Genomic DNA, 23,747 nt, shown 5'->3' on the forward strand with positions numbered 1-23,747 from the left:
TTTAAAAATTAGAACTGGATGCAGCTTATTTCCAGTGTATGATTCAGCGACGTTTTAGGAAATTTACTGAGTTGGGTAACCATCACCATGACCCAGTTTTGGAATACTTTTGTCACCCCATTTACTGTTCATCTCCATTCCCACCCCTAGCCCTGGGCAGACACTAATCTACTTTCCATCTTTATGGGTTTGCCTTTTTTGGGGCATTTCATATGAATGGAATCATACAGTATGTGGTCTCTTACTAAAGAAGTTTGGCGATCGTTTTGTACATAACCTCTTTTGACACTTTATGGATAACCATGTAGAGAGATGTCATTTTATGAGCATGGGATCATATCATACAAACTGTTTTTTTTAACCATGGACTTTTAAAATTGGCAGATCAAATGAACTTATTTACAGAACAGAAATAGACTCACAGACATAGAAGACAAACTTAAAGTTACCGAAGGGGAAGGGGGGAGGGATAAATTAGGAGTTCGGGATTAACAGTTACACACTACTATATATAAAATAGATAAACAAGTACCTATTGTATAGCACAGGGAACTATATTCAATATCGTATAGTAACCTATAATGGAAATTAATCTGAAAAATAAGAGATTTGTATATACATGTATAATTGAATCACTTTGCTGTATACCTGAAACTAACACAACATTGTAAATCAACTATACTTCAATTAAAAATAAAGGGAAAAATTTTTTTAATTAAATTGGCAGATCTATAGATACATACACACACACACACACACACACACACACGCTACAGCACACCTTTCCAGCCCTCAGGTAATCAGTGTTAATTACCTACCTGATCTCCTTCTACACTTTTCTCCGTGCTCATGTGATCATAAACACAGACACATCAAGAGTGTCTGTGTGTGTGTTTATGTATAAACACACACACAGAAGGGTTTTTCTGTCCTGGTTTGTTTTGCAGAGATGAGGTACACATTTCCGCCTTTTCCCTTCTCTCACCTTGCGATGCTTCATGAATATCCCTGGCTGGTGGGCATTTGGGAAATGAAGCTACGTCAGTGTGGGGTGCGAAGGAACCGCAAGTGAAGAGGGGTCTGGTCTGCAGCGTGGTTGGTGTTTAGGTCAATAGGAGTAATAACGTGAGAGTGGAGAGACCCGCGAACATCAGCGTCTGTGTTGATTGACGTTCAAGGAATGAAAAAGCAACAGCCCAGAGAAGGGCAGTGATGTGCCCAGCAGAAGCCCAGGAACAGCATGAGGAGGGAAGATAAATAACAGACACAAGCACTTGCAACATCCAAGTAACCATCACCACAGAGTCCTTACGATACGCGTTCATCCACACTTGAACGTCCTTGAAATACAGATGAGCCACGCAGTGGACGGCACGGCACCGATTAGTTGGCAGAGGTTTTCTCACTTGTGGTCCACGAAGTGATGGCGTCTTAGATTCGACAACATACAGTGTTTTCCATAACCACCTAATGATTCATTCAACAAAGATGTATTGGCCTTTTTCTAGGTACCATTCCAGTATTGGGGACGTGGCAACAAATAGAACATGTCCCCTGCCCTCCCGGAGCCTGGCATGGAGGGAACAGACAATAACAGATAAGCGTATTATAGGTGGTGACGAGGACCGCCAAGGAGATGCAACAGGTGCTGTGCTAGGGCGTGGCCTGGGCATAAAGGGTGACTCTGGATAGGGTGGTCTCCGAGGAGGAGACGTTTGGGCCAGCTGGTGGCAGGGAAAATAATGACTATCAATGCCTGCTATTGACTGTGTATCCCTGATTTTCACAGTGCTCTCTCCAGCCCCCCATCCTAACCAGGCTGACACTAGGGTACCCCCACCCTGTACTTCCTGGGTGGCTCCTACCCTGAACTGCAGCCCTGCTTGTGCTTTCCCCAAAGCTCCTGAGGCCACAGAGGCTAGGCACTCCCCCTGACAGGGCGGGGATGCTGAGATTTAAAGCATCATTAAAGAAAGCTCATTTATTGAATTTCCAGTGCAGCCTGTCTGACCTCCAGGGCACAGTTCCAGCTAATGGATTCCGGTGCAGAGCTAAAAATAATGTTATATGGGCAACCAGCGGGGCCCTGCTTCCCCTGCTGACCAAAGGAGTGCTAGTACGTGGAAAGCAACCTCACGTAAGCAACAGTCGTTTTTCCCTGTGCAATGGCTCCCCTCAGCACAAAGCTTTCTCCCCGCTGAATTTACTGTGGATTCCACAGCCCTGAGTCCTCGAGAGAGCTCAGTTCTCTAATAACAGCCTGAAGTGTTTAAAGAGCCCATGAGATTCATTCCCACTGTGCAGCAGCCCCTCGCCCAGTGGGAAAATGGGCAAATGTTTTCCCAAGGAGGGAAGAGAGCTGCTCATTTTTGCTTCTCCTATCAGACAGGCTCTGGAAGAAAAGCCAAAAGGTCTCTATCCTCAAGAGCCCTTTGGTTCTAAGAATGAAAGAAAGTCAAGGACAGCAGAGGAGTCCCGGGCATCAGGCTAGGCTGAGTGACACTGCCCAGTTGTGCCCCAGTTCTGGGCTGGGGGGTCTCCAGTGTAAAGCAAGGAAGTTCCTTCCATGAAAGTTCCTTCTAGCGCCAAAATTCCCTCCAGCAGTTGAAATAGCGTGTCTAAGAGCTTGCACTCTGCCACAGACAAGTTCTTCAAGCCTCAGTTTATTCATTTGCAAAATGGGTAAGACTCATACCAACCTCGTAAGATTGTTGCGCGTTTTAACATAGTTATAAAAGTAAAGCACGTAGGACGATGCATTCGGTTAGCTCTTCTTACTCTCCAGGTAGACCTAGAGCAGGTGTTCTCTCCCTGGGGTGATGGTATCGCTGCCAGGGGACATTTGGCAATGTCTGGAGACATTTGCGGTTGTCACCCTCAGAGAGAGGGTGAGACAGGCCACACAGGTGGCTCATGGCTACCCTGTTGGACAGCGCACAGGTAGGGCATTGGATGCACAGGTGTAGGACATTTCCATCATCACAGACGTTCTTTGGGAAGCAAAGACCCAGAGCCTGCAACTGGTAGGAACTAAGCCACGCGTTCGCCCCTAGGTTGATAGGCGGAAATGAATGCTTGGGACTGGCCAAGAAAGAACAGGTTGTTCTGACCCTCTGTCTTAAGCTCCCAAGAATACTGTGCTCTGACAAAAGACTTTTGCAAAAGATAAGACCGTTTATTTATGAGTCAGATTTTACTTGAGCCAAGGGAGGCTCCATCTGGATTTGTTTAACTGAGAACAGAGGTTTTGAAGCCCCAGGGATCCTGCAACTGGGTGTAGATGGCTCTTGCATTTGAAGAAGTTTCTGGCCAGCTCCATGAAGCACAGGGTAGAGAAGTCCAGACTGGAATCACGTATCTGGTTGGCCTTGGGACAGATTTAGATCTGGAAAACAGTTCTCCTCCTGCCTTAGCTTTTTCTGCCAGATATTAACATTTCTGCCCTGCTTTGACCTCTCACCTGAAATCCATCTGAGAACAAGGATTTGGTCTCAGGCAAAAAAAATTTTTTTCTCCGGGAGGAGAGGGGTCCTGTGATTGGCGGAGGGAGGTCCAAGAGGGAGGGGATGTGTGTTTGCGTGTGGCCGAGTCAGTTCGCTGCACGGCAGAAACTAACACCACACTGTAAAGCAACTCTACTCCAATAAAAAATAGTAAAATAAAATGACAGATTACTCAGCAAAAAGCACTAGGATAATTGACAAGGAAATTGACAAATTGACACCTTAGTGTGTGATTCCAAATCAGAAAAGGAAAATGAAGAGGAGAAAATACCTGACATGTAACAATGTAACAGACTTAACTCCAAAACTCAATCTCATTAGCTTTCCAGCTTCATCAGATCCCCTGAGCTCTCGAGGGAAGACAGGTGTGGTCATGGCCAGCAGGTCTCATCCTGGGGCTCCGGCGACATCCCTCCCCAAACTCCCGAATTGACCCACGTAGCTGGATCATTCCCATCCTTGCTGCCTGGTTTCCTCTATAATTAAGCCCTTTCCTCCTCACTCCAGTGTTCAGGTGGCGGCGGCTGCTTTTGAAATAAGGCTTCCGTGTTGTGGGGAAGCTCTTACGAGGCTGGAGTTTCAAAGAGAAGCTGTGAGGTACCTAGTCCGCTCAGCAGGACAGCTCCAGGCCTTGTGTCCTGGGTCCCAGGACGTTAGGATCTCAAGTGACATCTTTAGGGAGAAAGCCAGGCTGATGGTGCAGCGGGTGGTCCAGGGCACAAGCTACTGGAGAGAACTGTGCACACACAGGAGGGCCAGAGCTGTTTAAGGCTGTCATTCTGGAAGCTTCTACCCCATTCTCCTCTTCAGGACAGAAAAAGTCAAAGCCCCTTGTCTACACACTTCTGGGGGCTAATATGTTCCACTTGCCCAGCCCTCCACAGATTCCCTGTCTGCCTGTTGTGTAGGCACTGGGCTAATTCCTGTATTTGTGGGTTTTCCAGTGTAATTCTCCTGTAAGAGCAAATCTGGGATGCTCTTCTCTCCCTGCCCGACACACCCCAGCCGGCTTCTCTGACCTTGTATCTGCCAACCTTCCTTCTGCTTCTGCAGCAGGTCAAAATATTCCTACGTTAGGGTCTTTGCATAGTATAAGAGAGCAGTAAAGGATCAGGGTTTACTGTACTGGACACTTGAAATTTGGGAAGGGAATAGATTCTAAATTAAATCTTCTCAACAGGTACACACAGACAATGGTAACTATGTCAGGAGATGGATAAGTTGTTTAGCTTGATTGTGGTGATCTTTTCACAGTGGATACATGTATCAAAACATCAAGTTGTGCATCTTAAATAGATACACTTTGATATGTCAAAGATATCTCAATAAAGGTGTTTTTAAAAAATCAAAGAAAGCTTTTTTTTCTTCCAAAAAATTATGTTGCGTCTAATTTTCCTTTTAGCAGTATGTGCTGAGATGATGCAGATGAGGCCCTGATCTCCTACAAGTTATTGGGCATAATTATATGAGACAAACTTTTTAAAAGAGAAGGAAAGAAAGACAGTTTAATAAAATTCTTGTCTATTAGTATCTGGGAATTGCAAGAGGTCACAGAGAGAAAGAAGGCTTGATCACAGACCTCAAGAACTTTCTTTTTAATTCCAAAATGAAAAGAACTGAAATAACTTTCCACCAATTAAATTGGCAAAGTTTTTTTTAAAGGGAACGTTTCTGGAGCTAGAGAACTGCTTTCAGATCCAAGTCCAATCCAACTGGCTGTGTGAGCTTGGACAAGTTAGCCAACCTCTCTGTGCCTCAGTTCCCCCCCCCCATAAAATGGTTTAGTGGAGACAAAAGGAGTCAGTACCTATGTCCTCTTAGCACAGAGTCTGGCACACAGCAGGCACTTAATAAATACTAGATAAGGAAGATAAGAACACCTTCCTGGAAATTTCTTCCCCCCAAATATCTCAGAGCCGCCACCTTCCTGATAGGAGGGTCTGTCTAGACATCACTTCTCCTGCTTGTTCCCTTATTTTATTTTTCTCATGGCATTTATTGCCCACATTTACCTTATTGTTGACCTGTTACCGTCTATCCCCACACTCCCCAAAACGGAACTTCCTTAACGAAGTCTCCTTATCACTCACTTCTGCATCTCCGGTGCCTAGAAAAACGCCTGGTGCAAAATAGCAATGCAGGAAGTATTTATAGAAAGAAGGAATCCTCGTTTGCTAGATGAGGTATAGTGAGGGGTCAGGCACAACTCAAATGCAAGCCTGGCCGCACACGTGGAGCCTCCAGCGAGGAAATCCGCTTTCCTCTGGGCCTGACCACCCTGGCGGGAGTCCTGCTGTCCAATTGACCCTCATGGGCCAGACCCTCGCGTCTGACCTAGAGCGTCACCAGCTCCCGGGTGGACCAGAGCCCTGAGCTGAGAACCTCTCGGCATCTCCAAGTCCTGGCAGCATTTTGCATTGTCAGCTGGATAAAGTGTGATTTATCACAGAACAGATTTCTGTTTGGCCATCTGTAAGTGAGAGGCAGGAAGCAAAGAGGAGGAAAGCAGAGACATTGTCTCAGAAATACTGCTTAGCCCTGCCTTCCCTCCCTTTTTCCTTTTCTTCTTTTCCAGAGATGTCTGAAAAGTAGCTGTCAGACACTTTAGTAGTGAAGGAACTGCTGAAATGGCAACAGATCTCCTGCAAACGTAAAACTTCCTGACAGCTGCGGGGGGAGTGCAAATTGTGGGTGAGATGCTAGATAAGCCAGAAGTTCTTTGGGAGAACAGGACACAGACAAAGGAAAGCGTTCTCCCAGCCCAAAGCTGGGGCCAGGCGGAAGTCACCGCCCCTGGATGAGAAGCCCTGACTCGGAGAATTCCCGAAACCGCGGGCCCTTCCTGCACCTGGGAGCAGGGCTCTCCCAATCCTGCTTTCCTCCCAGCCCTGCCGTGTCCTCCCCACTGCCTAAGGAGGAGAGAAAGGAGGTAGGATAAAGGGGGAATGGAGTGGGGAGGACAGGAGAGGGAATATGAGCCCTCCTGATAGGTACCAGCAGCGTCCTCTTCACCCCAGCTCTTAGCAGAATAACTCAGTCAGCTCTGCTGTGTAACAAATGACCCCAACATTCAGTTGTTGAAGGCGATGATCATGTCCTCTTGCTTATGCGTTTGCAGGTCATCTGGTGGTCTGCGGGCCTGGCTGGGGTGGACCCCCTCCCTGCAGGTCAGGCTATGATCTGTCCAGGTGCCTAATTCCAGGGCTGGGCTGAGAGGTCTCAGCTACTTTAAGTTCCTCTGGTGGCAAAGTTCACAAGGGCTGGCAGAAATACACAACAGGTCTTCAGCCTGAGCTGGGAGAGAGGTTGGTCGTCACCTTTCTCTGCATTCTCTTGGCCACAGCCGGTCACATGGCCCAGTTTGCCATCAATAGGAAACAGAGTCATTCTCCCACCATAGAAGAAAAGGGGTAAGAATCAAAGGCAACAACTCAATTAGCACCGAACCAGTGGGCACCATGGTGAAGAGCAGAGCTCTGGGGTCGATGGTGTTTAAGTTCTGACTCACTGACCACCAGCTGTGTGACCTCGGGCAAGTTACATCACCTCTCTGTCTTTTGTTTCCTCATTTGGAATATGGATGTGATTTTAAAAATGTAGCCCTGTCATATGTTCACGGTGAGAATTCAGTGAATGACCCACGTTACCTCTTAGAATGGTCCCTGCTTTACTGCAAGCCCTCAGAGAGCATTGGTCGCTGTTACAAAACACGCAGTCACCAGTGAGGGTCCAGCTCCTCGTGCATGTTCCCACGTGTGAGCGGTGGGTGGGTGAGCGTCAGGTGCAAGGTGGGAGGAGCAGCCCTGAGTGTCCCCTGAGGGAGAGAGTGGGGAGCCAGGTACCTGAGCGCCTTTTCCCCACCAAGGGCACATGCCATGGTTGCCTTGGCAACACTCTGCCCTGGGGATGTTGAAATGGTTTCTGGCCATTTAATTCTCCATTGAGAGAACCTCCTGTTGTTCGCCAGTAGTTTGCATGAAGAAATAGCCTGCCAAACAGTCTCCAGGGGCGCGGTCTGCAGCCACCCCTGCAGCCTGCCCCAGCAAGGAATGCTCAGCCTGGCTCTTGGTGGGTGGAGGGGTCACACTTGGCATACTGCCAGTGGGGACATTGTGCAAAAGTTAAAATTAAGAGAATAATAGCAAAATAAATAAATACGTTTGGGCAGTTAGCTATGACGGGTGGTGAGATGGGGAAAGATGGGAGAAAGCAGGACGGAAGGGGAGGGAGCCTGCTGCGGGGTGTGGGCACCTTTGAGGCTGGCTTTCAATACCTCCAAGGACAGCTGCAGCCCACTGTCCCTCCCAGCAGCGCCCCCCAGACTCCCCAGTCTGGTCTCTGAGACCAGCAAGACATCACGGTAGAGAACTCAAATGCTTTCAGGCTTCAGGCTGCTAACAAAATTGAATGCAATGGTTTTCCAATGCTGGTAACTAATTTGCTGTTTTAAAAACAGCATGCAGGTCAAATGGGACCCACAAGCTCTGATTGATTGATTCATTCATTCATTTTTCAACATATATTTCATGAGCCCCTGTTATGTGCCAGGGGCCATTTCAGGCACTAGGGGTTACAACAGTGAACAAAACAGACAAAAATCCCTGTCATCCTAGGACTTTATGTTCTGGTGAGGGAAGACAAATAAAAACCAAAATAAAAAGGTAAAATGTATAGTGTATGAGATGGCAATAACTGATAAGAGAAAAATAAAGCAAAGAAGAGGGTCAGGTGTCTTGGAAGAGTTGCAGTTTTACATAAAAATATCTGAGAAAGGGTCTCTGAGAATTTACAGACAGGCTTTCCCAACCGCGGCACTGTCGACATTTGGGATCGGCTGATTCTATTTGTGGGGCTATCCTGCAGGATAGTGTAGGGTGTTGGGCGGCACCCTTTGCCTCTGCCCTTAGATGCCAGTTGCCCTTCTTCAAATTGTGACAACCTCCTTCCCTAGCTGTGACAACCAAAAAGATCTCCAGAGATTGTCCAATGTCCCCTGGAGGACACAGTGGTCCCAGTTGAGAACCATTAGATTAAAGACCTAAAGGAAACAAGACAGGGATGTCCACTCTCGCCACTTTTATTCAACATAGTTTTGGAAGTCGTAGGCACAGCAATCAGAGAAGAAAAAGAAGTAAAAGGAATCCAGCTCTGCAGCATAATTTAAGCGCCGTAGGAGCTGTAGTTGTCATGCTATACGAGATGGGTTTTCCTGAAGCTGCCCGTTCTTTTAGAACTCATCAAATTGAGGCTGCTCCAACCAGCTCTGCAGTTGATGGATTTAAGGCAAATGTAGTCTTTAAGGGGATTGAGAAGACGCTTGAAGAGGAAGGGGGGGAGCAGTTTGTGAAGAAAATCGGTGGTATTTTTGCCTTCAAGGTGAAGGATGGCCCTGGAGGTAAAGAAGCCACCTGGGTGGTGGACGTGAAGAATGGCAAAGGATCAGAGCTCCCTAACTCAGATAAGAAGGCCGACTGCACAATTACAATGGCTGACTCGGGCTCACTGGCTTTGATGGTAAAATAAATCCTCAGTCGTCCTTCTCTCAAGGCAAATTGAAAATCACTGGCAACATGGGTCTGGCTACGAAGTTACAAAATCTTCAGCTTCAGCCAGGCAAAGCTAAGCTGTGAAGAACTCCCTTTGCCTACCTTTGAAAATCAAGATGAGATATATAGATATATATCCATATATTTCATTGTCAGAACTTAGATTGAAAGTACGCATTGGCAAATAGCATGAGATTTGTTTTTATATGGGTGTGACCAATCCTGTTTTAGAACCTGATGGTGTACTACTGCTTTGCTGAATTGCATACAACTGTGCATTATAAAGTTAATATGGTAATTATGGTTTGGGGTAAAATTGAGTTTTAGAATAAAATTAGGAATAGCAAAATCCCAAAATGTAGACAAAAGCTCTTATTTTGCTTATAAAGTATATTTGAGAATTATTCTGCTGAAGATTCAATTTAAGTTTTCCTTGGGAGAACTAGGGAAGAAACAGAACACCAGTAGCTGGCCAGTAATTAGTGTTGTGCACTTAATGACCTTAATCTATTTTCCATTGATAATTTTTAAAATTCTATACTGGGATTTTTTTTTTTTTTTAAAAACTTTAAAGTTTTGCATTTCATGCCATCAAAACGGTATTTTCTTCCCAAATCAAAGAAATATGATCAAGGCTTGGGAGAAAACGTCTCTAGCTGAACACAGGTCTATTTTTTAAAACAAAAATATTTTTTAAGTGAGTTTCCTTCTTGAAAAAAAATCAATGTATTAGAATCATAAAACACTGTTGTTAAAAATAATTGAACAAATAAAGTTTGCTTTGAGATGCACAGTTTTCAAATTATAATCTCGGATTAATTTAATTACATTTGTAAAGCTCTCCTTCCTTTGTTATAATTTTCCTTTTTCATATGTTTAGTTTAACTAGCCACATTTAATTTACCTTCCTAGTTTTTTTTCTTTAATTCAACTTAAAGGAATATTACTTTTTATTCCTTTTTTTTTTTTAAGGTAAATTTCATATCAGACTTTGGCATACGATGTGTATTCCCTACTTTTACCTTCCTAGTTTTTCTAATGCTAATGTTATTTCTAATAACTCGGTAAGATATGGAGTAAAATAATGTTTTTGGAAGAATGTTTAATAGAAAATTAAAATAGCTCTTCCTCAAAAAAAAAAGGAATCCAAATTGGAAACAAAGTAAAACTGTCACTGTTTGCAGATGGCATGATACTATTCATAGAAAACTCTAAAGACACTACCAGAAAACTACTGGAGCTCATCAATGAATTCAGTGAGGTTGCAGGATACAAAATTAATGCACAGAAATCTGTTGCATTTCTATACACTAACAACAAAGAAACTTATATATACAAAACAGACATAGACCCACAGACATAGAAAACAAACTTATGGTTACCAAAGGGGAAGGGCGGGGGAGAGAGAGATAAATTAGGAGTTTGGGATGAACAGATATTCAGTACTATATATAAAATAGATAACCAACAAGGACCTACTATACTCAATATTTTGTAATAACCTATAAGGGAAAAGAATCTGAAAAAGAGTGTATGTATATAACTGAATCACTTTGCCATCCCCCTGAAACTAACACAACATTGGAAATCAACTATACTTCAACTAAAAAAAAAAAAGCCCTAAAGGAGCAAATCATGCAGACACCTAGGGAGGATGCTTCAGATGGAGAGTAAGCACGTGCAAAGGCCCTGCGGCAGGAGCGTGTCTGGGGTGTTCAGGGACCAGCCAGGGGCAGAGTGAGCAAGGCGAGGGTTAGTGGGAGACACCTAGGAGAGACATCAAGGGCCACATCAGGGAGGAGCTTGGACTCATTCAAGGGTTTTTCCTGAGTTTAAAAGGGGGCCACAATTCACAAAAATTTTTAAACATTAGTCCCAGATTAAGAAGCTAGAAAATGGGGGACTTCCCTGGCGGTCCAGTTGTTAAGACTCCAAGCTTCCAATGCAGGGGGCACGGGTTTGATCCTTGGTCGGGGAACTAAGATCCCACATGCCTCGCTGTGTGGCCCCCCTCCCCCCCAAAAAAAGAAGATGGGAAATTTTAGAGAAGAGGTCTCTGTGTTGGATATGCTGTTTGTCCCTGCAGACCCCTCTGCCCTTCTCCCACCCTGCTCTGGGAGGCTGACCTTTGTAGATTACATCCCTGTCATCCTCAGGGTTCCCACGAGGCTGGGGGCAGGGGGAGGCACCCCCAGGCACCAGAGGGTGGGGAAACTGAGCTCGGTCTGTTTTAGTCCTCTGGACCCCTTGCAGCACGGTTGTGAGTTGACATTGGCTGCATTTTCTGCCAAGATGGGCAGGCCTCTCGAGCAAGGACAGTGCCCAAGCTGGGCACAGACACCAGCCCTTTAAGGGCCCACCCTAGGCTGGTATCACCTCATTTTAGCTAATTACATCTGCAGAGACCCTATTTCCAAATCAGGTCCTACTCGGAGGTCCTGGATGAGCATGGATTTTGGAGAACGCTATTCAATCCACTACCCCGACCTCTATGTCTGCTGGGCTTTGCCATCTCTTGCTGGTTTCCTTCAACCCTACCCACACCTTTGTAAAGAGTCCCTCTGTTAAACTCTCCTAAGTTCCAGGTAGCATGTACTATCTGTTCCCTGACCAGATGTGCAGTGTTCCGGCCTGTCTGAGTGGGCTGCTTTGGGAATGGGCCAAGAGAGCGAGGGCCGGGGCAACTGGCGGAAGGGATCTGAGCTGGCCCACGTCAGAGTCAGCAGCCAGTGGCCTCTCTCGGGGCCCCTTTCCCTGGTCCCCCAACCCACAGGAATGGAAAAGACCCTAAGACTCACATGGCAGGAAGGGCGATTTCCAAGGCCACAATCTCAGGATATTATCTGTTAAGACAACACGACTGAAACAATCTGATCAAATCTTGCACTGACTGTCATAAACCGGTTCTGTTCTTCACCCCTCTTCTCCACCTTGGGCAAGCTGCAACCTCAGTGAGCCTCAGTTTTCTCATCTCTAAAATGGGATCCTGATGGCTGTCCAGAGCTCCAGAAAGGACCGAGGGTGAGAACGATGGGGAAAGCACATGGCAGATGTAAAAGAAGGCATCAGGACAGTGTAAGAGCATGTGATAGTTTATGTTAACAGAGCAGGTACACACACTCAGGTGTACAAGAAATGTAAATCGTTTTTCTGTATTTGAACTTAATTTCTATTCTCAACCCCTAGTCTCCGAAGAGGCAAAACCTATTAGAGTTAGATTTCTGAGCATATTAAGTTGGAAATGCTAATTAGAGAGCCAAGTAGAGATGTTGAATAAGCACTTTGTTATCTGGAGGTCGGATGTGGGGAGTCATTAGCACAGAGATGGTATTTAAAGCATCAGAGCTAAGTGATTACAATAATGAAAGGAGTATATATGGACTGAATGTTTGTGTGACACCCCCCAAATACCTATGTTGAGATTTTAAACCCCAGTGTGATGGTGTTCGGAGGCAGGGGTTTAAGGAGGTGATTAGGCCACGAGGGCGGAGTTTTCATGAATAAATTAGTGCTTTTATAAGAGGCTCCAGAGGGCTCCCTCACCCCTTCCACCAAGTGAGGACATAGAGAGAAGACGGGCATCTATGAGCCAGGAATGGGCCCTCACCAGACACAGACTCTGCGGCGCCTTGATATTGGACTTCCCAGCCTCCAGACTGTGAGAAATAAATGACTGTGGTTTAAGCCCCCGGCCCCGTCTCTGGGTATTCTGTTATTGCAGCCCCAAAGGGCTAAGACAGGATATTTAAGCTGCCATGGAAACATAGAAGAAGGGGCAATTGCATTATTTCAAGGAGTGAGTCTCTAATTGTGGTCCCCAGACCTGAGGCATCAGCGTCTCCCAGGAACTTGTTAGAAGTGTAGATATGGGCCCCCCTACCCCAGACCTGCTCAATCTGAGACTTAGGAGTGGGCCCAACAGTCTGAGGACACGACAAGCCCCCTCTAATGCTCGTCAAATTTGAGAACTCGCTTGGCCGAGGGCATCCAGACAAAAATCGCATTGGATGTTGATGGCTGACCGACAGATGCCTTTTGCTTTCTTCATGCAAAGTGGTCCCCAGCTTCTCCCCTAGGAAGCAGGCAATGTCCTCAGGAAGTTGCCAAGGCCTGAGTGACACCAGAAGGTGTCAGCTGACCGTAGGTCGCTCAACCAGAACCCACCCTAGCCCCTCCAAGTCCTTAAAAGCAGACATCAGTGGCTGGTTCCATGGCCACCGTGCGTTCAGAAGGGAGAGTTTGAATGTCAGAGTGAGCAGGGGCCAGCGGGCAGTTTTCTCAGTGGGCAGCCCACCCACAACGAGAGAGAAAAAAGATTCCCAGAAATGGAGCCAAGGGGCTGGAAAGATTCTCGTAGGGGTTTGGGGTTCCTTTTTTGCAGATGAGCCAGCTTGTTTTGTGATACCGTGGTTCCCACTGCCAGCCACTTAGGAAGTGATGGATGCATCCTGAGACTTGCGCAGACACTTACGGCACCTTCAGGAGTAACAGTGACAATGGCTCTATCATGCCCCGCCGCTTCACACCCTTGGCGTTCCTCTTAATTATTTATGTATCCTGGAGCAGCCAGGTTCCTTCCCACCAGAGCTCAGAAAGGTAATAAATGAGGAAAGTCAATGGTCTGTAAATTACAACATTGATTAAAGAAGTGATTACTGATATAACTCTTGCTTGGCTATTATGCTAATGCCTGCCCGTATCCAGGACAGTGTTTACATGCTAATGACAAATCTGGGACAGGGACGAAAATTGGTTTCCCCTCTTAATCAGTATGTACACATTTTTAAACCACTCTTGACCATGAGTGAGAAGATCCGTCCATGTGTTCCCCTCCCAACTGCCCCCTGCCACTGTCCCCAGCAGATGGAGGAAATTCGCTCAGCCCAGCCCTCTCCACCTGCCGCTCCAAACAGAAGTGCGAGCTGAAGATGAAAATTGGGCCCAGAGTACCCATCCATAGTCCCTAGAAGCTGGGGAAAGAGAGCGCGATCACAAGAGTTCATTGCTCAGCGTTGGATGTTATTTAACCAGGGCCGTAGACCCCCCTGAAGAAAATGCTGCTCTTTCCAGCGTATATAACCTGGACGGGAGACAGATAAGCAAATTGGCAATTACAGCTTAGTGTGGTGAATGCTGGGTGAAGAGTCCATGTGTGACTTCATTAACTCTGAAATGCTACACAAAACTGTGTGTATATGCGTTTCTGTGGCAAGAATTAGCTTTATGTGTATTCTCAAAGGAGTTTATGACTCCTAAAAGGTTAGGAAACAGTGCTCTAGAGCTTTCTGGAAGTTTTCAAATTAACTTCTTGTGTTTCCACTGCTCTGTCTTGTCTGTTTCCTGAGTCCATGATCTTCTAGAAATGGGAACAGTGAAAGGAGGAAATTCAGGGGAAGGAAACATAAGTTGGTCATCGCTAATGAGATTCTGCCATTCACAGGATGAACAGTAACAGTACAGATACACAAACAATCCTAGGGCTTCGGGGGAGGTGCTGCAAACAGGGAGGGAAGGGTGTTCCCAGGGAAAGGAAACTACATGTGCGAAGGCCTGAGCGTTCTCCTGACGGGGCGCCATCAGAGCTGCGTGTGATTGGAGCAAGAGTGTAGGAACTGGAAGAGCCCTGCTAGAGAGAACGGCGGTACAATCCCTTCAGATCCTGGGAGGCTGGATGGGGCGGGACGTGGGTGTGGCTCATCTTCTGAGCAGACATCAGCCTGGAGAACAGACACCTCTGGTGCCCAAATCACGTTCCCTGGGTCCACCCAGAGTTCAGTCCCAGCTGCAGTTCCGTGAAGGTTCAAGTTCACTTGGTGATTGCTGCTTCTCTCAGTCTGCTTCTGCTTCTCCTTTCCATCCCAGGGCCTGTGTCTCAGCCTAAAAGTGTGGGGAAGTTAACTCACACAGCAGCCCTCACTCAAAGAGAGACAGGAGAGGAGCTGGTAGATAATATTCCTGCCTCTCATACTGCAGGTGGACAATTCTGTATGCTTTCCATGAGGCCCAGAAAAATGGAGCCTGATGGTCACAGCAGCAAATGCAAAGATGTACCTTTCTACCAACTTTTCTTATTTCTCTGATTCCCTCAGTCTGCTCCCTGGTCCCCCTTCCCTGGGGTCACCTCCCAAGTAAACCAACCGCACTGAATCCTTGTCTCAGGCTCTGCATTGAGGGGGACCTAAATCAAGCGTGCGTGCTTTGCTAGAGAAAAGGACAAATGGCAGAAGGATGGTCTCCAGGGCCCCAGGAACTTCTCCTCCTCCATCCCCTCTCTGTCCTGGCAGGTGTCCGACCGCTGCGACTACGTCTTTGTCAATGGCAAAGAGATGAAAGGCAAGGTGGACACGGTGGTGAACTTCACATACCAGCACCTGAGCGCCCCCCTGCACGTCACCGTGTGGGTGCCCCGGCTGCCCCTGCAGATCGACGTCTCTGACACGGAGCTGAGCCAGATTAAAGGCTGGAGGGTCCCCATCGTGGCCACTAAGAGGTAAGCCCGGGACGGGGAGATGCGTCAGAGCTGTGACGGCAACGGCTGTGGACACTGACCTTAACGCTAAAGGAGCCAGTGAAGAGTAGGTGATGCTGTTACCATGGTGATTACACGATGCAACGCATACATGCCTACAGCCTAACAACAAGCCTCTGGGGAAACCAAGGCCCAGGGTAACCCAGCCAGGCAGGAAGGCTGCAGAGCGGCTGGGTCAGCATGAGATCCGGTCATTTGCGCTCTACACAGGCTCCTAGTAAACTGTCTCCTGCAAGTGGCCCCTCCAGAATGAAGCCACAGAAGTAACACGATTTTCTAGGCCATCCACCCCCAGGGAATTTAAGTTTGGGTTTATTTTCTCTAAGCAAAACGGTGAATCCTTTTTCTGTGCTGGATGAATATCTATAAACTTGAAAAGCTCTATGCATATCAAAATATTGGGTAAAGTCTACTTGCATTTATACTGGACCATGGGGTTGCTGTCTCCTCTTAAACCTAAACAAAAGCCTCTAATTTATTCTGACTCTGGATTGTCTCATATAGGAGTTTGGGGTCTTGTTTTCTCAGCTCTGTGGCCCTCAGTTTAGCTAAATAAGAGTTGTTGCTGAATTCCCGTTTCCTGCATGGAAACTTCCATCTTAAACCACCACGACTATTTTCCTGACAGTCTCCCAGGCACCAGAGTCTTGATTTTTAAGGGGCAACTGGAGTCCATCTCAAGATGGATAAATGGAACAGTGAAATGGTGAATCCATTTCTACAGGGTAAACTTGAAGGCATTTGTCCTGACGGGGAGGAAAGCCATGACTCCAGCCAAGACTTCAGACCATTTAGTGGTCACGAGTGGCCAAGATATGGGTTCGTTCCATGTCCCTGAAGAAGGCAGAACTGACACTTGCTGGGTTCAAATCCAAGCTCAGCTACTTTCTTGCTTTGTGAGTTTGGGCCAGCCACCCAATCTCTCTGCCTCAGTTTCCTCATCTGGACATAAGAATAATTACAGTTTTGCCTCACGGTGTTATGAGATTAAAAGAGTCCATCCATGCAGAGCTTAGGATAGGCACATCTCAAGAGCATCATACCACTCTGCCCAATAGACTTTTCTACAGTGGTGGAATGTTCTAGACTCACAATGTCCAGCATGGTAGCCACTAGCACGAGGGGTTATGGAGTGACTGAGAAATTTAATGTTTTGATTTGCTTAATTTTATTCATTGAAATTAAGTTGTAAATAACCAGGCATGGTTCTCTGCTACTTTGTGGACAGTGTAGGTTTAGTAAATATTAGTTCTTCTATCTTTTGTTTGTCAATAAATGTCTTCAAAAGAGAGATGGGATTTTTTGTGGGTTACCTATATAAGGAAGGATAGGATGTGGAGAAATCCTTTGCGTCATGCTGTTTAGTGGAGAGAGATATTCACCTTTTCTTCTCAATTAAGTCTTACCTTCCTCCTTTGGCAAGTACAATAAAGCTTGCTTCTTTGCATTATTAAAAAAGAGAGAGAGAGAGAGAGAGAGAGAGGTGTTTCACCCTTTGTGCTGCCCGGTGATAGAGCTGGTGCTCCTGTGTGGTCCTGAGGCTCCTGCCCGGGATGCTGACTCTTGTAGGTTGACGGGGGCACCTGCCTCGTGACTCGAGGGCATCTTGGATTCCATCCCCTGACCTGAGAGCCTCTTCTCTTTTCCCACCAGGCCCACGCGAGACAGCGAGGATGAGGATGAGGAGGAGAGGCGGGGCCGAGGCTGCGCCCTGCAGTACCAGCACGCCACCGTGCGGGTCCTCACGCAGTTTGTGTCTGAGGGCGCCAGCCCCTGGGGCCGGCCAAGCCACCTGCTCAGTCCCGACTGGCAGTTCGACATCACCCACCTGGTTGCAGACTTCATGAAGCTGGAGGAACCCCACGTGGCCACTCTCCAGGACAGCAGGATCCTGGTTGGGAGGGAGGTTGGCATGACAACCATCCAGGTAGGAAGCCGGAGCTGGGAACTTCTGCACGCCCATCACCGAATGTGGTACCCAGCCCTGGGGGAGGCTCACTAGATGAGTGGGTCCTCGTGGCCAATTCCTTGTCCTCATGATGGCATCCTGGGGCCCCCGAAAGGTGAGCCTGGACCAGCTCTTTGAGCCCCAAGCTCCTTCCAAACAGAATTGAGAAGGTGGTGGCCACACCCCTTAGCACCGCCATGACCCCATCCCTGCTGCGTACTCCATTCCCGCCACCCCACCCGCCCCACCCTGACTCTGCTCCTCCACCCTCAGTGCCCCCTTTCCAGATGCGCACCTCCCACACCCTCTTAGGACCTTCCCCCATCTCTGCACTGCTCCTACCGGTGACCAAAGAAGGATGCGTCCCTTCTTCCCTTCCTCCCTTCTTTCCTCAAGTCAGTCTGTCATTCTGTCATATAGTCATTCGACAAACTCTCTTCAAAATCCGACTGCCTCTTTTGCTCAAGGAAATGTATAGAATGGTGGGATTTCAGGACAGATGACAGGGCATGAGGGCCTTTTAGTCAACCCATCAAGTCCCACCCTACTGACTCCACCTTTTTGGTTTTTTGTTTGTTTGTCTTTTAATTTTATTGAAGTATAGTTGATTTACAATGTTGTGTTAGTTTCAGGTGTACAGCACAGTGATTCAGTTATACATATACGTATATCCATTCTTTTTCAGATCCTTTTCTCATATAGGTTATCACAGAGTATTGAGTAGAGTTCCCTGTGCTATACAGTAGGTCCTTGTTGGTTATCTGTCTTACAGGTAGTCGTGTGTGTGACTCCACCTTTTTGGAATGTCATTCTGGATCCTTTCACAACCACCCCAGGTGGAAATGATAGATAAGTTTCTACCATTTCACCTGAGACATCTCAGGTCCTACATGTGGTTTATGAGATAAGGCAGAAAGTAACATTTCAGCAGAGGACACATTGTGCTGGGGGCCCAAGGGGAGGGTAAACTATTTACAATTCAGGTCTCCAGTTGATTCCGTAATTCACCTAGAATGGGATTTGGGCTGTGCAGAGTCAGTTTGTGTGCGACTCTTCACAGGTCCAGGCAGCAGAATTGTCGCGTACGGTTGACCAGGTTGTGTGGTACGCAAGAGAGCCTCATCTAAATGGGGAGGGTCATTTCCTTTCGAAGACAGAATGGAGGGCTTCCCTGGTGGTGCAGTGGTTAAGAAGCTGCCTGCCGGTGCAGGGGGCACGGCTTCGATCCCTGGTCCGGGAAGATCCCACATGCCGTGAAGCAACTAAGCCCGTGCGACACAACTACTGAGCCTGCGCTCTAGAGCCCGCGAGCCACAACTACTGAGCCCACACGCCTAGAGCCTGTGCTCCGCAACGAAGGTAGCCCCCGCTCGCTGCAACTAGAGACAGCCCAAATGCAGCAAAAAAGACCCAACGTAGCCAGAAATAAATAAATTAATTTAAAAAAAAAAAAAAGACAGAATGGATTTTAATTTTTATGTCCGTTTTCCAAAAGCTAGAGCTAAAGTGTCTCAGGGGAGAGGTGACTTTATCTGATTCTCACAAAGGCCCAGTACAGGCCAGTGTATATAGTGAAGTAGATGTGTGGCTCCTTCACACTATATTGTGGACCCTGTTTAGGATGGAGGGAAAGGTTCCAACATCCAGAAGCAGGTGTGACGGATTTATCTTGTGTCCTGCCCAGGTGCTGTCCCCACTGTCTGACTCCATCCTGGCCGAGAAGACGGTAACCGTGTTAGATGACAAAGTCTCGGTGACAGAGCTGGCCGTCCAGTTCGTGGCTGGGCTGTCGGTCACCCTGCACCCCAGCACAGAGAACAGCAAGGCCGTCACGGCTGTGGCCACAGCTGAGGAGCTGCTGAGAACCCCCAAACAGGTCGGGGCCTGGACGCCGGAGGTCGAGGGGAGCAAGGCTGGTTGCCACACCTTCTTCAGCCAAAGCGGAGGGAGGTGGGAGGAACGGGGGCAGGGTGCCCAACCCACATTCCAGGGTGGAGTGATGCGGGCTGTGTAAAGTGCACGTGGTTACACCATCCAAGAAGTGGGGTCTGTGGTGAACCAGAATAATGGTGCCCAGTGCACAGGGATGGATTAGCCATCTGTGCAATGAACTGTCAGAAGCCTAGCAGCTTAAGACGACCACCACTATCGTTCACAGCTCTGCGGGTCAGGAGTCCAGGTGGGCTCAGCTGGGTGCCGTGCTCCTGGGTTCACAGGCTGAGAGCAAAGCCTCTTATCAGGACGCTCTGGGGAAGAATCTGCTCCTGCGCTCACTGGTGTGGTTGGCAGAATCCAATCCTCTGTGCAGCTGAGCGCCTGAGGTTTCTGCTTCTTTGCTAGCTGCTGGCTGGGAGCCTCTCTCTGCTCCCTTCTCTCTGCCCACACCCCCCACCACTCCATCATCTTCAGAACCAGTAACGGTGCATGGAGTTCTTCTCGTGCTTTCAACCTCTGACTTTCCCTCTGCCACCAGCCAGAGAAACTCCTCTGCTTCCAAAGGCTCCTGTGACCACAGCAGACTCACCCAGCTCAGCCAGGCAGCTCTCCCTAACTTCAACTGTGCATATATAACATCATCATGGGAGGGACATCTCGTTATGCTCCCAGGTTCCAAGGATTAGGGCGGACCATTCTAGAAGTGCTGCGCGTTGCTACCTGGTATGGTTCCAGAGCATGACCAGCTGGGACCTGGAGTCGGTTCCCATCCTGGTCCAGCTCCCGGTACTGGGGCCTCTGCTCACCTCTCCTGGGGGCAGGAAACTGGCCTGGCGTTTGCTGGTTTAGAAAGAGCAGAGCAAGCAAAGTGGGGAGACAAGGCAGAAAGCGTGAAGCTATTTGCTGAGAACCGGTAATTAATCAGGGGATAAGTGACATTGCCACCTCCCTGGCATGGGGCAAGACCACCCATCAGTATCCAGCCTCACCCATCTGCCTTCATCGGCTGATGGTAATTGGAGCGCCCCGGCGCTGCCTAAGGGGATCTATGGATGGAGTTCATTCAATTTGCAGACATGACTCTTGAAAGAATAGGAGCTCTAAATCATGCCTGGACGTGTGTTAGTTTAAGTATTTCAGAATTTCTCATCTTTGGGGAATTACGTTGGCTTCTCCTGAGACAACCCCTATGTTCCAACCTCGCTGTCATGAGCTAATGGAAGGACTTGGTCTCAATCACACAGCAGGGATGATGGAGATGGAGGTTGGCAAGCCCGCGGGGTTCTGAGGGCTTAATTCGGATTGCCTGCCATTCAGGGGGCTTGTTTGATGTTAAGTTCATTCTCCGTCTAGAGTTGATGAAGAAAAATGAACTCAAGGCGAAAAGTGAGCCAAGATGAACTTGCATGCTGCGTTAACAATGTTTTATCTCCGCCCTTGGAGTGTGGAAGGCTGGCCCCTTGTTCTTGATATTTCCAACTTTGAAATACAAAATCTGAAAGATGGCTATGCCGTGAATATGAGGGCAGTTGCACTCCCCTGTGCCCTATTAGTGCTAAAGAAAGCGAGGCTAGTGAAGTGAAATGAGGTCTCCCCCGACATGAATGCATTCGACTGAGGCTTTAGAAGAGGGCCCGTCCGATTGTACGATTTGTAAGTTGATGAAGCTAAAGGAGAGGAGGGCGGTGGGGAAAATTCCTGAACCAGTCGTGTCTTAGCTTTGATTCCCCCAAAAGCTGAGCCTGAGATGAGAATACACGTACAAGGACTTCATTTGGGCGGTGAAGGGAACACCAGAAGGGCGTCGGGAAGTGAGGGAAGGAAGGGAAGACAGCCAAAAGAGTGTGTTCCCAACTCAGCCGCCACTGTGGGCTACTGGAGCCTGGGTCTCCTGGGGAAACCGTCAGCCAGTGTAGAAAAGGCTGGAGAGTCATTGTAGCTGAGGGCAAGGAAGCTGGGATATTTATCACGCCTTCCGTCAGCCCTTAGTGGAGGGCTGCTTCTGGAGGGTGTTAATTTCTCAGCATTTCTGGCTACGGGCATGACCACGTGGGTTCCAGAGGCCAGAATGCCCTCAGGCAAAACCACCTTGCGGGCTTGATAGCTGAAAGTGAAGCAGGCAGGTATTGTAGGAAAGTGGGCAGGTGCCAACAACGAGCACACACCATCTTTAGATTTCGTGAACATTCTCAACTCACTCCTAACAGGAAGCTGGTGATAGTCTGGGCTTTTCCTTACAAGTGATAGAGGCCTAACTCCGGCTGGTTGAGTCAGACGTCAGGGTTTATCAGTTCATGTCCAAGCATTTGCATCATCAGGTAAAGCTAGATCTGGATGCTCCAGTGGTGTTATCAGAAACCTTCATTTCTATAATGGGCACTTGTCCTCAATTCTGGAAAATGTCCAGCCCTTATTTCTTTGACTATTGAAGTTCTCCCATATTCTTTGCTTCTGGAACTCCTAACAGAAAACCGTCGGTCATTCTCATTCTCTTTCCCATTTCTTTCAACCTTCCTTTGCTATGTTTCATCTCTTTATATTCCTGTGGTTACATTCTGGGTAAGTTTCTTGGCTCAGTCTCCCATTACACTAATTCTCTCCTCAACCATGTCTAATCTGCTCTTCAAACTATCCACTGAGTAATTGATTTCAACCGGAGTATTTTTCATGTCTAGAAGTTCTGTGTGGTTCTTTCCACAGCTCCCTGTTCTTTTTCCGGTGACTCCCACTCTTTCAGTGTAGTTTCTACTCCTTTTTACTCTCTTTAACTATTGTTTTTCGGCTTATTTTTGTTGTTGCTTTGTTTTATTTTATAGTCTTTTTCATTTATTATCTCGAATCCTTCGTCTGCTGATCTTTCTATGTGAAAGTCTTATGGTTTTCTCTCACGGTAGAGCCTTCACTCCTAGGGATTGTAATTTCTTTTATCATGAGCACCTCTTGAGCTGTGGTTGCTTTGTTCTGTGTGGTCCCCGAGGGATTCCTGAGCAGTTTTGCATGTGTATGGGTCCAGTTTCAAGTAAATGTCTTGCAGCTCCTTCACCATCAGGTGTTATAACTCCAGACTCCCCGCCCCTGGGGAAGGCGTGAGGTTCTGATGTCCAAGGGAGACATTTTCACACCCAGTGCTTAGCGCACAGACAAGCATCACGGCTGTGCCTCTGGCCCAGTGGGTAGGCTTTCTCACCCCCATATGTGGAGAGGAGTCCCGGCTTTACGTAAAAGCTTTCACCCCAATCTGACACATGCCTAGTTGGGCATCTCCATCCCAGCCACTGGCTGGTAGGTCTTCTGAGCAGCTCTGCACGCCCTCAAGCCGTCTCAGTAACAGTTACCTATTTGTACCGCTCTAGTATGCCTTCTCTTTTCATTTCTGATTCCTGGGAATTTGCATCTCTTATTTGTATATTTTTACCTAGTTTTTAACTAGTTTATACTTAGCCAGTCTTCTTTGTTGTTGAGACGTGCTCTTAAGATTCTCTCTCTCTCTCTCTCTCTCTCTCTCCGCCTCCATCTCTTAACTTTCTCTCCCTTGTGCTGGCCTCAGGTTCCAGCAGACTGTCCCTAAGTGGTTGCAGGATGGCCACTCCCCATTCCAGATTGCATCCCAACTCAGGAGTTCCAGGGGAAATAAATTCTGCTCTAATTCCAACAAAAGCCCAGAGATCACGTCCCATTGGCTGGTTTGGGTCATGTGCCTCTTTCTGAGCCAATCACTGTGAAAAGGGTAGTAAAATGTTCTGATTGGCCAGACCTTGGACACGTGCCCACCTCTGGAACTGGAGAGGCGGGTCCCTCCCACCCATACTCCTCCAACTCTGAATGGAGAAAAGGCATGGTTCTGAAAGGAAAATTAGTGTTCTAGCCCCCATCGGAAAGGAGCAATGGAAACTGGTCAGGCCAAATAGATGTCCATCCCAGACCCTATGGTTTAGGTATTCACATTCCCACTTTCAGTTGGGGAAACTGAGGCCCAGAAGAATTGGTTTAAAGAAAAATGTTCCCGGGGAAATAGTGGATCCATGTATTTAATTCAAAACTCCCACTTCAAACCCTCTGCCCTTTGCCATGGTGTCCAGAGGCCAGGATTAGAGGAACACAGGATCTTTTACCCACAACAGACCCCTGGGGTTCCGTTAGCTCTTCCCAGCCATGAGGTCACTGCCCATTTCCTTCCCCCCTCTGCACCCTGCTTCACCTTCATAACATCCAGCAGATTGTCCAACAGGAGCTCTCCTGGCCATTTCACAGCCAGTGCCAACCCATCTCCCTCCTAACCTCCAATC

At 47.6% G+C, this 23,747-nt stretch overlaps 2 protein-coding genes and 1 pseudogene across 6 annotated transcripts in view; 2 read left to right on the top strand and 1 right to left on the bottom strand.

Moving 5' to 3' along the window:
• Positions 1-23,747, top strand: part of TMEM132C (transmembrane protein 132C) — a 382,473-nt gene that overhangs the window by 354,590 nt on the left and 4,136 nt on the right. Inside the window, exons 6-8 of the mRNA XM_082418219.1 lie at positions 15,334-15,539; positions 17,232-17,505; positions 19,211-19,402. Coding sequence (XP_082274345.1) covers positions 15,334-15,539; positions 17,232-17,505; positions 19,211-19,402 — 672 coding nt within the window. The remainder of the gene's footprint in view (positions 1-15,333; positions 15,540-17,231; positions 17,506-19,210; positions 19,403-23,747) is intronic.
• Positions 1-23,747, bottom strand: part of SLC15A4 (solute carrier family 15 member 4) — a 186,729-nt gene that overhangs the window by 67,843 nt on the left and 95,139 nt on the right. The gene's annotated exons all lie outside the window — the stretch shown is intronic.
• Positions 7,517-9,605, top strand: LOC309640083 (sterol carrier protein 2 pseudogene; annotated as a pseudogene). Its single transcript has one exon. The product of its transcript is annotated as a sterol carrier protein 2 pseudogene (transcript).

Source organism: Balaenoptera physalus, assembly GCF_965194825.1.
Source record: "Balaenoptera physalus genome assembly, chromosome: 12".
In the NCBI taxonomy this organism is placed as follows: Eukaryota; Metazoa; Chordata; class Mammalia; order Artiodactyla; family Balaenopteridae; genus Balaenoptera; species Balaenoptera physalus.